The sequence below is a fragment of the Pelmatolapia mariae genome, linkage group LG10_11, assembly GCF_036321145.2.
Source record: "Pelmatolapia mariae isolate MD_Pm_ZW linkage group LG10_11, Pm_UMD_F_2, whole genome shotgun sequence".
Classification (NCBI taxonomy): domain Eukaryota; kingdom Metazoa; phylum Chordata; class Actinopteri; order Cichliformes; family Cichlidae; genus Pelmatolapia; species Pelmatolapia mariae.
In genome coordinates this window covers 69,938,198-69,948,653 of record NC_086236.1, presented here as the reverse complement: position 1 = coordinate 69,948,653, position 10,456 = coordinate 69,938,198, and the positions used below count along the sequence as shown (strand labels likewise).

The following is a 10,456-nucleotide window of genomic DNA, read 5'->3' as shown; positions in this document are numbered from 1 at the left end:
TCCAATATTCTTGATCTTCAACGTGGGTGGGCGTGTTCTCGACTCATGCGCATGAACTGCAAGTCTCTTTCAGGACCACGCCCGCTGGCTCTAGCACCACCCATCTCACCCGCCTGCTTTTTATTAAAAATGAATTAAATGCTTGTGACACTTTCCATGTGAGAATCCCATTATGCTTGTATGCGTGTGGAAGGCCTGGAAGGTCTCAGAACAGAGCCATAGCAGCACATATAAATTATTGCACATGGAAATAATCTTCTTTTCACTTTAGTGGTGTTCTTTAGAAATGTTTGAAAACTGGATGAATATTATTGAAATTACACAGCTGTACACTGGTTGATCAAATATTGTTAAAAATTATTCAGAACTTGCTGATGTAATTCAATGTTGTAAGCTCATATGAATACCTACACTGTAACACGTGTGATTTTATCCAATGAATTGGTCATGGCCACCAGCATTAACAAATTAGGGCTCTTTTATTTGAAACTGTTCACCTTTTACACATTGACAGTTAACACAGACAAGCCTTTGTGGTCCCTCTGGCCCGAGACATGGTCAGTGACAATGTGCGCTGGATATCGACTGGGATGGCTTATGGTGGATGGAAAGCTTTCTCTCTCTCACTCACACACACACACACACACACACACACACACACACACACACACACACACACACACACACACACACACACTTATGCAAGGACGGATACAAAAAACACACAGTACGACATATACTAACCATCTAACATAGTCTAACCATCTAATGCAGACATCAACGGAGGAGGGGCTTAAAGTGCATACAGGAACAGAGGAGGGCTTTGCTCACTCCTACAATTTGTAACAACCTTTTAAATTATGAGTGACAGTAATCCTCCACCAAAGCAGTGATCTAAGTGCCACGCTGCATCTTTACAGAAAGCATATCCCCACCATATTTTAGCTCAAACTGCGCCTCGCTTCATGAAATAATGACACTGCATAGTTCACGGGGTTAGTCTTATATATTATTGCGGTACAATGTAGGTTCAAGTCCGGGGTCTAGGCATGAGCCATGGGCAGCAGGATGGCACAGAAAGCATGTAAAGTCCAGTGAGATTAGAGAAATAAATCCAGCATGAGAAAGCACCCGATGCTCTGAATGGAGGTTAATCCACATGAGGAGAGGTGAGAAACAGTACAGGTCCGATAATGACACAATGATGTTCAGTATTCTGGATGCATAGAAGCAGTACGGTTGCCGAAAGCACTCCTTGGCCTGGTCTGGGTGACCCGTATGGTCAGTTCCTTGAGCAGAGGCAGAGTAGCTCCAGCTGGGTCGAACGGGTCAATAAGGGGCAAATAGGACTTGTGGATGGGAGGTCCTGACAGGCCCGGGGGCTGGGCGGAGCAGTGCAGCAGGCAGGGTTTGTGTCTGAAAGAGCGCAGGGGTCGGGGTGTGATTAGTGGCGCTGTTCGTGCGGTGCGTGAAAGAGTTGCCGATGGCTGCGGCAGCTGCTGCCACTGCCGCCAGGTGAGCAGGTATGATCTGTGTGGTCAGAGGCTGACACTGGCGCTCCTTCCCCAAAATCAATTTTATCTGGTGGAGACAGGGGAAAAGAGAGTTAATACAGCCTTATATGTGCACAGGATAGAGAGAGCAAGGGAACGGTATAATCAAGACATCTCTGCAAAGCTGTCACACAAAGTAAACATATACTCTAAACCAGGCAGGATACAATTCCTAGTATGTTACGTTTTCACAGCGATACAAGAATGTAATATTCTTTAATTTTAAAAAAACAAGATGGCTTTTGGTTATTGCAAATAGGTGTCCAGGACAGGAGCATAAATCTAAATTAAACTGCTAAAATCAAGACAAGTTTTGCTGTTTGTAAATTAGACAAACTACCAATCCTGCTCGGTCTGCTTGGACCGACATTTTACAACGTTCAAAGATTTTATTCAACAATCAACGGAGCACACTGCTGGATAATTAAAATACGTCCTGCATACCACATCAGAAACTCTTTGTATTTGTTCACTGAACGTACTAAATTTACTTTTTCCTGCTTAAGTTTGTCTGTTTTTGTTTACAGGTTGGTTGTGAGACCAGAGGCCTTTATTATGAAACAGGATTTTATCTTCTCCAGGTAACTTCAGTGTTAACCTTGGATTTCCTGTAATAGAAGGGGGCTCCAGCCCCAAGTTACATCCCAGATTAGTGATCAATAGGTATGACATCATGACCTATTGACCAATCAGTTCTCCAGAAAATCAATTTCCAGAAAAAATGATGAAAAAAAGTACAAATTTATTCCTTGATATTCTTTCCTCTGTTGGCTGGAAACTATTTTTTGTTGGATAAGCATGAACGTGATCCTAAAGCCGGACATCTATTTGCACCTCCTGAATTTGTACATTGACTGTCTAATTATTTAAAATGTTCAATATTAATTCATCAGATTCTCCCAGAGTTTAATGATAGAGTTGTGATATTAATAACTTCCACATTCTGCATTTATGCTGGATTTCTTTTGTGGCTTAGAATAGGGTAAACGTTATTAAGCTAATAGAGCTCTTCCAGTCTTACTGACCAAACTGTTTAAAGGTCTCACACATTCATACAGCAATAGGCTAAATAAACTAAATGTGCAGTGCTTTTCCTCTCACACGCTCACACCGCTGTTCTCTCTACAGCCGCTGTGCTACTTTCAGTCTGTATCCTGTGTTTGAGCTCTTTATATTTTTCTAATATTCCAGTTTTATCTTCCTTTGTAAAATCAGCTGCTCTGCTGCCAGGAGGCAGAGCTGAAGTGGCTGGAGTTGAAGATGCTAAGATTCTAGTTTGAACGACAAGGAGAGACAGGATTTTCAGAAATGAGAGTATCAGAGGGGCAGCTCAGGTCGAGCGGTTTGGATTTAAAGTTAGAGAGGCAAAGCTGAGATGGTCTGAACATTTACTGAGCAGGGAGAGCGGGTATGTTGGGCAAAGGTCATTAATTATGGAGCAAGGAAGGTTCATGGAGCTATAGCAATGGAGAACAAGCAGAGGGGCAGCACAACAAAAAGAGAGGGTGAAACGGAGGCAGATGATGTGCTGTGGTGTCTGCAACATACTCAAGCTCTAAACTGGGATAAACTTAACTGTAGTAAATAAAATGCATATAAGCAGAAAACTGACAGCACTGCTCAGGCTGTGAGATGAGGCAAGAGACTTCAATGGGGCATCAAACAGGTGCCAGAAATCAGCTGCTAATTAAAACAGTTTTGGCATTTGCCACAGCTGAGATGAGAGTGTGTTGAGCCGCGTTATCATCAACTCAACTTACTAACCAGTTCTGCAGACCTAATAATGAGAATAATTCAGTGGCAGTGTTTCGTATAGTCGAGATTATGTCCAAAAATGAGATAACTGCTTTAATAATATACTCACAGTTTTAACAGAGAAGGAAAATGACTAAAAACTCATGATGTGACAGGGACACAAACAGTGCCTGACCTCCAACAAAAGCCTAAAAAAAAAGGGTTTAAAGGTCACCAAAGTTATCTGGCTTAATCTTCGGTATCAGTATTCTCATGGCACCAGTATGGCAGCACTTGTCATGGATTATCAATCACTGATTCAGGCACCGAAGCCCTGTGGGATGCATTCTTTACTCTGTGCTCATCAGAGAAGCTCCTCTCCGTTAACTCAGTCAATGATGGGTTTCAGAAAAAGTCATTTCCCCCACACTGGTAACCCCCATGCTTCGTCTCAGCAAACAGTGGGTGTGATGAATGCGCTTTTCTGGTGCCTCTTTTGTAAGATGAAAAGTTCGGCTGTCCTTTATCTTCCCCACTTTGATTCCATATGGCTCCTTATTGCATGCTGCTAATCATGTGTCATATGACACTCAAAAATCCTTTAGCAGTTGTCTCAACTCGATGGGAGTGCGAGAGAGATCGAGTTTTCTACAGAATGCCAGAAAGTTAAACAATGACCTCAAGAAAGTATTTGAAAGTTTTCTTTTCAGTGCATTTCTCTTACTCTGCGGTTTGTCAGCTTGCCTGACTCTAATATGAACTGCTGTGATGCTGAAGACCACAGTCTGGGGCACTCCAAATAAGTTAAAACTGACATTTACAATCAACTCTAAACAGCGTTCAACGCGAGCCTGCATTCCACCTCCAGCACGCTGGCTCAGAAAAGCCTTCAGCCGTGCCATTTTTGTCAATAAAATATCAAGTTTTCAAATTAAATGGCATCGCACATTGTCACAGGTTTTTAATAAAAGCTGGATAAGGGGTGATCCTGTTATGAGAGCTGACATTTTACTGAAACAGGTACCGTCGAGTGGACTGAGCATGCTTAATCAAAAAACACTTTAGTAGAGATGTGCAGGATTTTGTGCTGACAAACAAAGAAATTCTGAGTGTTGGTTTGTTTTCTGTTCTTTCCCACAAAAACAAAGTACGACAACAAGAAGCTGCAGCACCTGGAAGAGGCTGGAAAAGGAGAGAAAGACAAAGGATCTACAAACTGCTGCTCATGGGTTGATGAGTCGGTCTTCCAGGAGCCCATTAGCTGTGAGTCACTTTGCCTGTTGTGTTGATACCGATGGCCTTTATAACAAAGCAAGATCAACATACCCCGAGGGGTTAGTTGGAGATTAATGGGGTAGTAAGGTGTGCTGAGCCTAAAGCCAGAGAATTCACGATAACAGCTTTATTTATTTGCCTGGCTAGGTCGCCATGGTGACCTATGTTAAATGTGACATGGTCAAGAGCGAGTTCTGCTCATAGTTTTGTGCAATATGTTTTTTTTATTTTACAGGGAGCTTGATGGGCTGCACGTTAGTAACACTGCTAAATAAAGCCATGCAGTAAAATCTGAGCAGCACAAACTGTCTGGAATTTGCATGCATTCGGTTGGTGATGCAGAAAATTCCCAATCTGCTGCCACGTCTGTTCTACGCTGCTGTAGTCGCAGCCAACAGAGCACAGATTAGAAAAATCAATTAGTCTATTATTTGTTGCAGAGAACATTCAGTCAATAAAATTTATTTCACTTTAATCTTGTGAAAAACTAGATGAAGTGTTTTGACACCTTTGTCATTGGGCTAAAGGAGTGCGTCAGACCTGAACGCACTGTGTAGGTTTCACACCTTTAATATGCAGCTATCATGTATCAGAAATAAAAAGCAGCACTGACAGTGGCAAAATCCATATATTAACTTGTGAATTCACAGGATTAACCATTTTCTGCCAGCATGACTCGATTGCCTTCTTTTTATTCATATATTCTTTCCCTGTGTATATATATATTTAAAGATCTGCATCACTTGTTCCTCTATGACCAAAGCAAGCAACACTTCAGTCCATTTTTACAGAGACATGAAATGACACGACAAACACACCTTTTTTACGGGGGATTAACAAAGCAAGCTGATAACTGCTGTTATGATAACCACAATCTCAAACTGGAGTTTTAGGTTGTTAACACAAAGCTCCGTTGGTCAGGGTCAAATGTATTGGTCTATAAGCTGAGCTTTGATTGCTGCAACCTGCCATTGTTACGCTTGGTAGTAATGTGCTGTGTAAACACCTAAATCGATACAAAAAAATGAATGGCACACAGATATTCCATAAAACACATGTAATACATAATAGTCTGTTAACGTCAAGGCAGAAACATTCAGTTTCTACAGCTCGACCTGCGTCTGCTCATAGAAGATTTCCTTTATTTGTATTCCATTAATTTCAGGTACAATAAGTGTTATTCACCATTTATCAGCTGTAACTCTGACATGTTCTGTGAGGCTAAGTCAGTAACACCACCACGGAGTAGCATTACGAGACAAACATGTAAAGCATGTTAGATCAGTTAGTTACAGTTACTTCTTTTCTGCTCTGACCGTTAACCAGAATAAGTTTATACCGAGATTTGTTTGAGTAAGAATGATAAAAGTTCCTCTAACCTGGAGCACAGTTGGAGAAAAACTGATATGTTATTACATGATTAGTGTTTTACTGTGAATATAAATTAGAAATTCCCACAAAGAAAAGAATAGTGTACGCTGTAAGTTATATTTCCTAAAATTAGGATCGGCCCAGAAAATTTAAATTGGTGTATCTCTGCTAAAAAACCCAGGGCTAAATCTGGCTAAATCCTGCTTTGTAACGCAGTAGTCTGGACCCGTGTTGCTGATAAGATAATGGAGGTGTGCAGTGACTCACCGGCTGCTTGGTCTGGCCTTTCTGTGGTTTGCTGTAGGGGCTATATTTCGGTTTGGCTGGTTTACCTGCTGCTCGGTCTTTATGACGTCGGCTGCTGATGTGCTGGAAATGAGAGACAGATTCAAAACGAGTCACACTTTTACTGCAGTTATTCCAATATTAAATTTGTGGCATCAAAATAACACAAACAGATTGATTATTTGGGATTTCTATCAGGGAACTCGTATAAATGAATAAAAAAAAAATGTTTATGCTACAGAGCAGGTTTGGTAGGACTATTAAGTCATTTGTTTTTCTGACTTAATCATTAAACCACCTCCAACACAGAGCAGGGAGTCCTCTTCATGCTCTACTGAAAAATATCCACATTCAGTTTCATAACAATCTGTCTGAGACAGCCTCTTACCCTAAAACTGCAGTACTGCAGCAATAAAATGTGCAAATGTGGTAAAGTGTTTTGAATGTGTGCACCAATCTGTTAATGTGAATACGGTTTGTACTTGTACAGAAACAGTCAAATGAAAATAGATTGGGAGGCATCACTGAGATGGAAATGTACATTTATTTTTTTCTTCTTAACCCTGTAACGTCTGAACCATGAAATAGTTTCCAGAAAATTCACATTTTTAAAAACTGGTGTGTTTATTGAACCTCCGGACAAATGTAAAAATCTAAAAACTGAATATGAATTTGCATATATGCATTTTAATCTGTGTAATTTTGCTATTTATTGCTCATAGGTTATCTAAGACAAACAAAAGGTTAAAAAAAAAATCACACTAATGAGATAAACATAAATCATGTTTTAACGTTTCTGATGTGTGCTCAGAGTTGAGCAGACATTTGAAGGTTTCTTTACACCTAAACAAACCAGACAACGCACACACAGTGCAGATTCAGAATAGGCACACAGTTGCAAATGATACTGCTACACTAATACCCCCATAAACGGGCCACTGCACAGAAAAACTAGAAAAATTGAGCTCTTTTCATCATCGTCACCTCTGTGTTTTTTCACATCCTTTTCATGAACTGAGGAGTGAACACGGGGAACAGAAAAGGAGGTACAAGGACCAAAAATATACCTCTTGACCCATGGCAAAAGATCTTACAGCTTTATGGTTTTCACACCTGTGGTGAAAATGTCTGCACTTCTATCACTGCAAGTTACACTGCAGAGCTTTTTACTAAATGCCACAGCATATTCCATTGTTAAATACAATTCATTTTGAAACCCTTGGAGCATTGGGCCAGATCTGAATAAAACAATAAAATAGAAGACAGAGAAATACAGTCTGACCTAAAGCCAGCAAATTCAGAGTGGGTACATGCTGACAACAAAAGGCAAATTTCTGGCTGTGTCTAAATTTCACAAGTCCTTGCAGTGGGCTTAACAATCACACTTTTCTTCTGCTTTCAGCTCTAACTAAAATGTGTCATGCTGGATTCTTTTCACAGAGAATTGCTGCTGTTCAGAAGTACTCGGCAAAAGTCCTCGCATGAAAAATTCATACAAATCCCGTCTGTCTTCAGGGAGAAAACTCGAGGTTAGCTCAGACAAAACAGAGTGGTCTTCAGCTACTGTAGAAGACGTTCCCCCACATGACAGAATGATCAGCACTACAAGAAAAGAAGATTTGCACAGTGTCCCGCAGGGGCTATAAAGATACACAGGAAGCTATTTCAGTCACAGTTGCATCTTTGTCACCTCTTATCGTACCTCACTTAATCTTGAATTAAAACAGGCAACTCCTTGACCGCACACTTTAACCAGCTTTTTTTTTAAGGATTTCTGCATTCATAAAGACCTCAGACAGATATCCAACAGGAGTAAAGGTAAAACTCATTACTAGTTGCTCTTAAAATCCAGTCTGGCTCATATGTGACCTTAAATAAGTTCGTTTTCAAAGAGGAACAAAATACCATTTTTCAGATTCAGACATTCAAACATCACTAAAGAATCTAAAATAATCCTCAACTGAAAGAAACATCCATAAGAGGCAGGTTCATATCTCGAGGCAAGGATGAATTTGCTCTCCCAGCAGCTGCAGGTAAATGCAAGTTTTATAGTAATACGTTTAACCCTAGAACACTATCGCCGGGTGATTTTCACCTGAGCAAATGTATTTACATAATTTTCAATATGTTGCGTTTGTCTGAGTGTGGTGGGTCCCTGGGTAGCTTCAGCATTGTCTTTGACGTCTTTGAAGGCGTGGGTGTTTCCCTACCCCAAATCCCGCTTTTTCCTACAGGCATGTGTTCGGGTGAATTTCACCCGACAATAGTGATAGAGGGTAAAGTAGGTTTTGGGTGGATTTCACCCGGTGATAGTGTTAGTGTATAAAATCAGGCGATCTTGCCGCATTTCAAGGGTGACAACATTCAGGCTCACCATATTTACTGTCCCTCTTCAACTACAGCTGTCACCCTGTTGCAGGTTTAGTGTCTTTGGCATCCCAGCTAGTGAGTAACACATAGGTAAGGTTTGTTTAACTTGGCAATTGTTAGCTGATTAGATTTCTTTTTCTCTTTTTTTTTAAATCTAAAAGCTATGTTATGTAGCTAGCTAGATAACTGTGCACATTATTTCTTTCAGCAAATAGCTAGCAAGATAGCTAGCTGGTGAAGTTCTAGCACTCCTCTAGGGAAAAAAAATGCCAAAAAGGAAACCACTGAAGTACTTGACCCAAAAGGAAATAGAAGAGATTCTATTCAGGGAAAGCAGTGATGAAGATGATCATGTGGAAGCAGAAGAGATGTATGACAGCGACAGTGACGTGGACTACATTCCAAAACCGGGTGATGATGACAGTGATAGTGATGGCTTTGAGCCTAGCACTTCAAGTCATCAGAGAAAAAAAAAAGCGACATCATGATTCAAGTAGACTGACCACCAGACAAATTCCCACCTCAGGACCTGTTGCCTTTAGGTTTACTGCCCATCTTACTTCCCCTGCCACGCCTGATGTGGGTCACAGGGGGAGAGGACACCGCCATGTGAATGATGACATGGCCTATATTGTGAGACTCCAAAACAAGTCTTACAGAAGTACTTCTGGTTTCCAGTGGAGTTCTCGGCCTCAGACATTGGCAGCTACCAGGACAGCTGCACGAAATATCATGCCTGCTTTTACACCAGGACCAACACCAGAAGCATCAAATGCTGACACCCCTGAGAAGTGTTTCACATTATTTTTTGAGGACCAAATCATCGACGAAATTGTGACATGGACGAACATCCGTATTGATGCTGAAGCTGTGAAGTATCGGAAGATAACAGGTACTTTCCAGAGAACAACCCCAGCAGAGGTGCGTGCAATGCTAGGGATTTGTATCTTTAGTGGTTGCCAGATGGACAACCATTTGTCTACTAAAGAAATGTGGAACCCTGCTACTGCTGCACCTGTGTACCCTGCTGCTATGCCTGAGGGTCGCTTTTCATTCCTCCTTAGCTGTCTCCGATTTGATGACCCTGACACACGGCAAGAAAGACAGACCATGGACAAATTTGCTCCCATTAGAAATATATGGTAAATATTCATTGACAACTGTAAAAAGTTATGTGCCCAGTCAAAACATAACTGTAGATGAACAGTTGCTTGGATTTAGAGGGAGGTGTCCATTTAGAATGTACATCCCCAACAAACCTGCCAAATATGGTATCAAGCTTGTCCTTGCCAATGATGCCCAAAGCAAGTACCTGCTGACAGGAATACCATATTTGGGGAAACTTGTAACACAACGACAGGATGGACAAAGTCTTGGCCAGCATTTCACCAAGGAGCTGACCAAACAATATCACCATACAAACAGGAATGTGACCACTGATAATTGGTTCACTTCTGTGCCACTGGCGATTGATCTGCTGCAGAACTGTGGCATGACCTTAGTGGGAACAATAAAAGCAAACAAAAGGGAGATCGCACAAGTGATGAAAGTTAAAGAAAATCACGCGCCAGGCTCCAGTGCATTTCTCTTTACCAAAGAACTAACCTTGGTGTCCTTCCTCCCTGACAAAGCTTCAAAAAAGAAGGTTGTACTGCTCCTGTCATCCATGCATAGACAACCAAGCATAGGACCCACTCGTAAGCCCGAAGTGATTGAATTCCCGAAGTGACTGAATTTTACAACAAAACAAAGGGAGGTGTCGATACTTTTGACCAGATGTGCGCTCACTATGGTTGTGGAAGAAAAACCAAGAGATGGCCCCTTTGCGTGTTCTATGGCATGATCAATGCTGGTGTGATAAACTCATG

At 41.2% G+C, this 10,456-nt stretch overlaps 1 protein-coding gene across 1 annotated transcript in view; it reads right to left on the bottom strand.

Moving 5' to 3' along the window:
• Positions 1 to 460: 460 nt before the first annotated feature.
• The window catches only part of znf385d (zinc finger protein 385D), a 92,341-nt gene continuing 82,345 nt past the window's right edge, over positions 461 to 10,456 (bottom strand). The window contains exons 7-8 of the mRNA XM_063487980.1: positions 6,201 to 6,302; positions 461 to 1,581 (exon numbers count right to left, since the gene is read on the bottom strand). Coding sequence (XP_063344050.1) covers positions 1,330 to 1,581; positions 6,201 to 6,302 — 354 coding nt within the window. The 3' untranslated portion in view covers positions 461 to 1,329. The remainder of the gene's footprint in view (positions 1,582 to 6,200; positions 6,303 to 10,456) is intronic.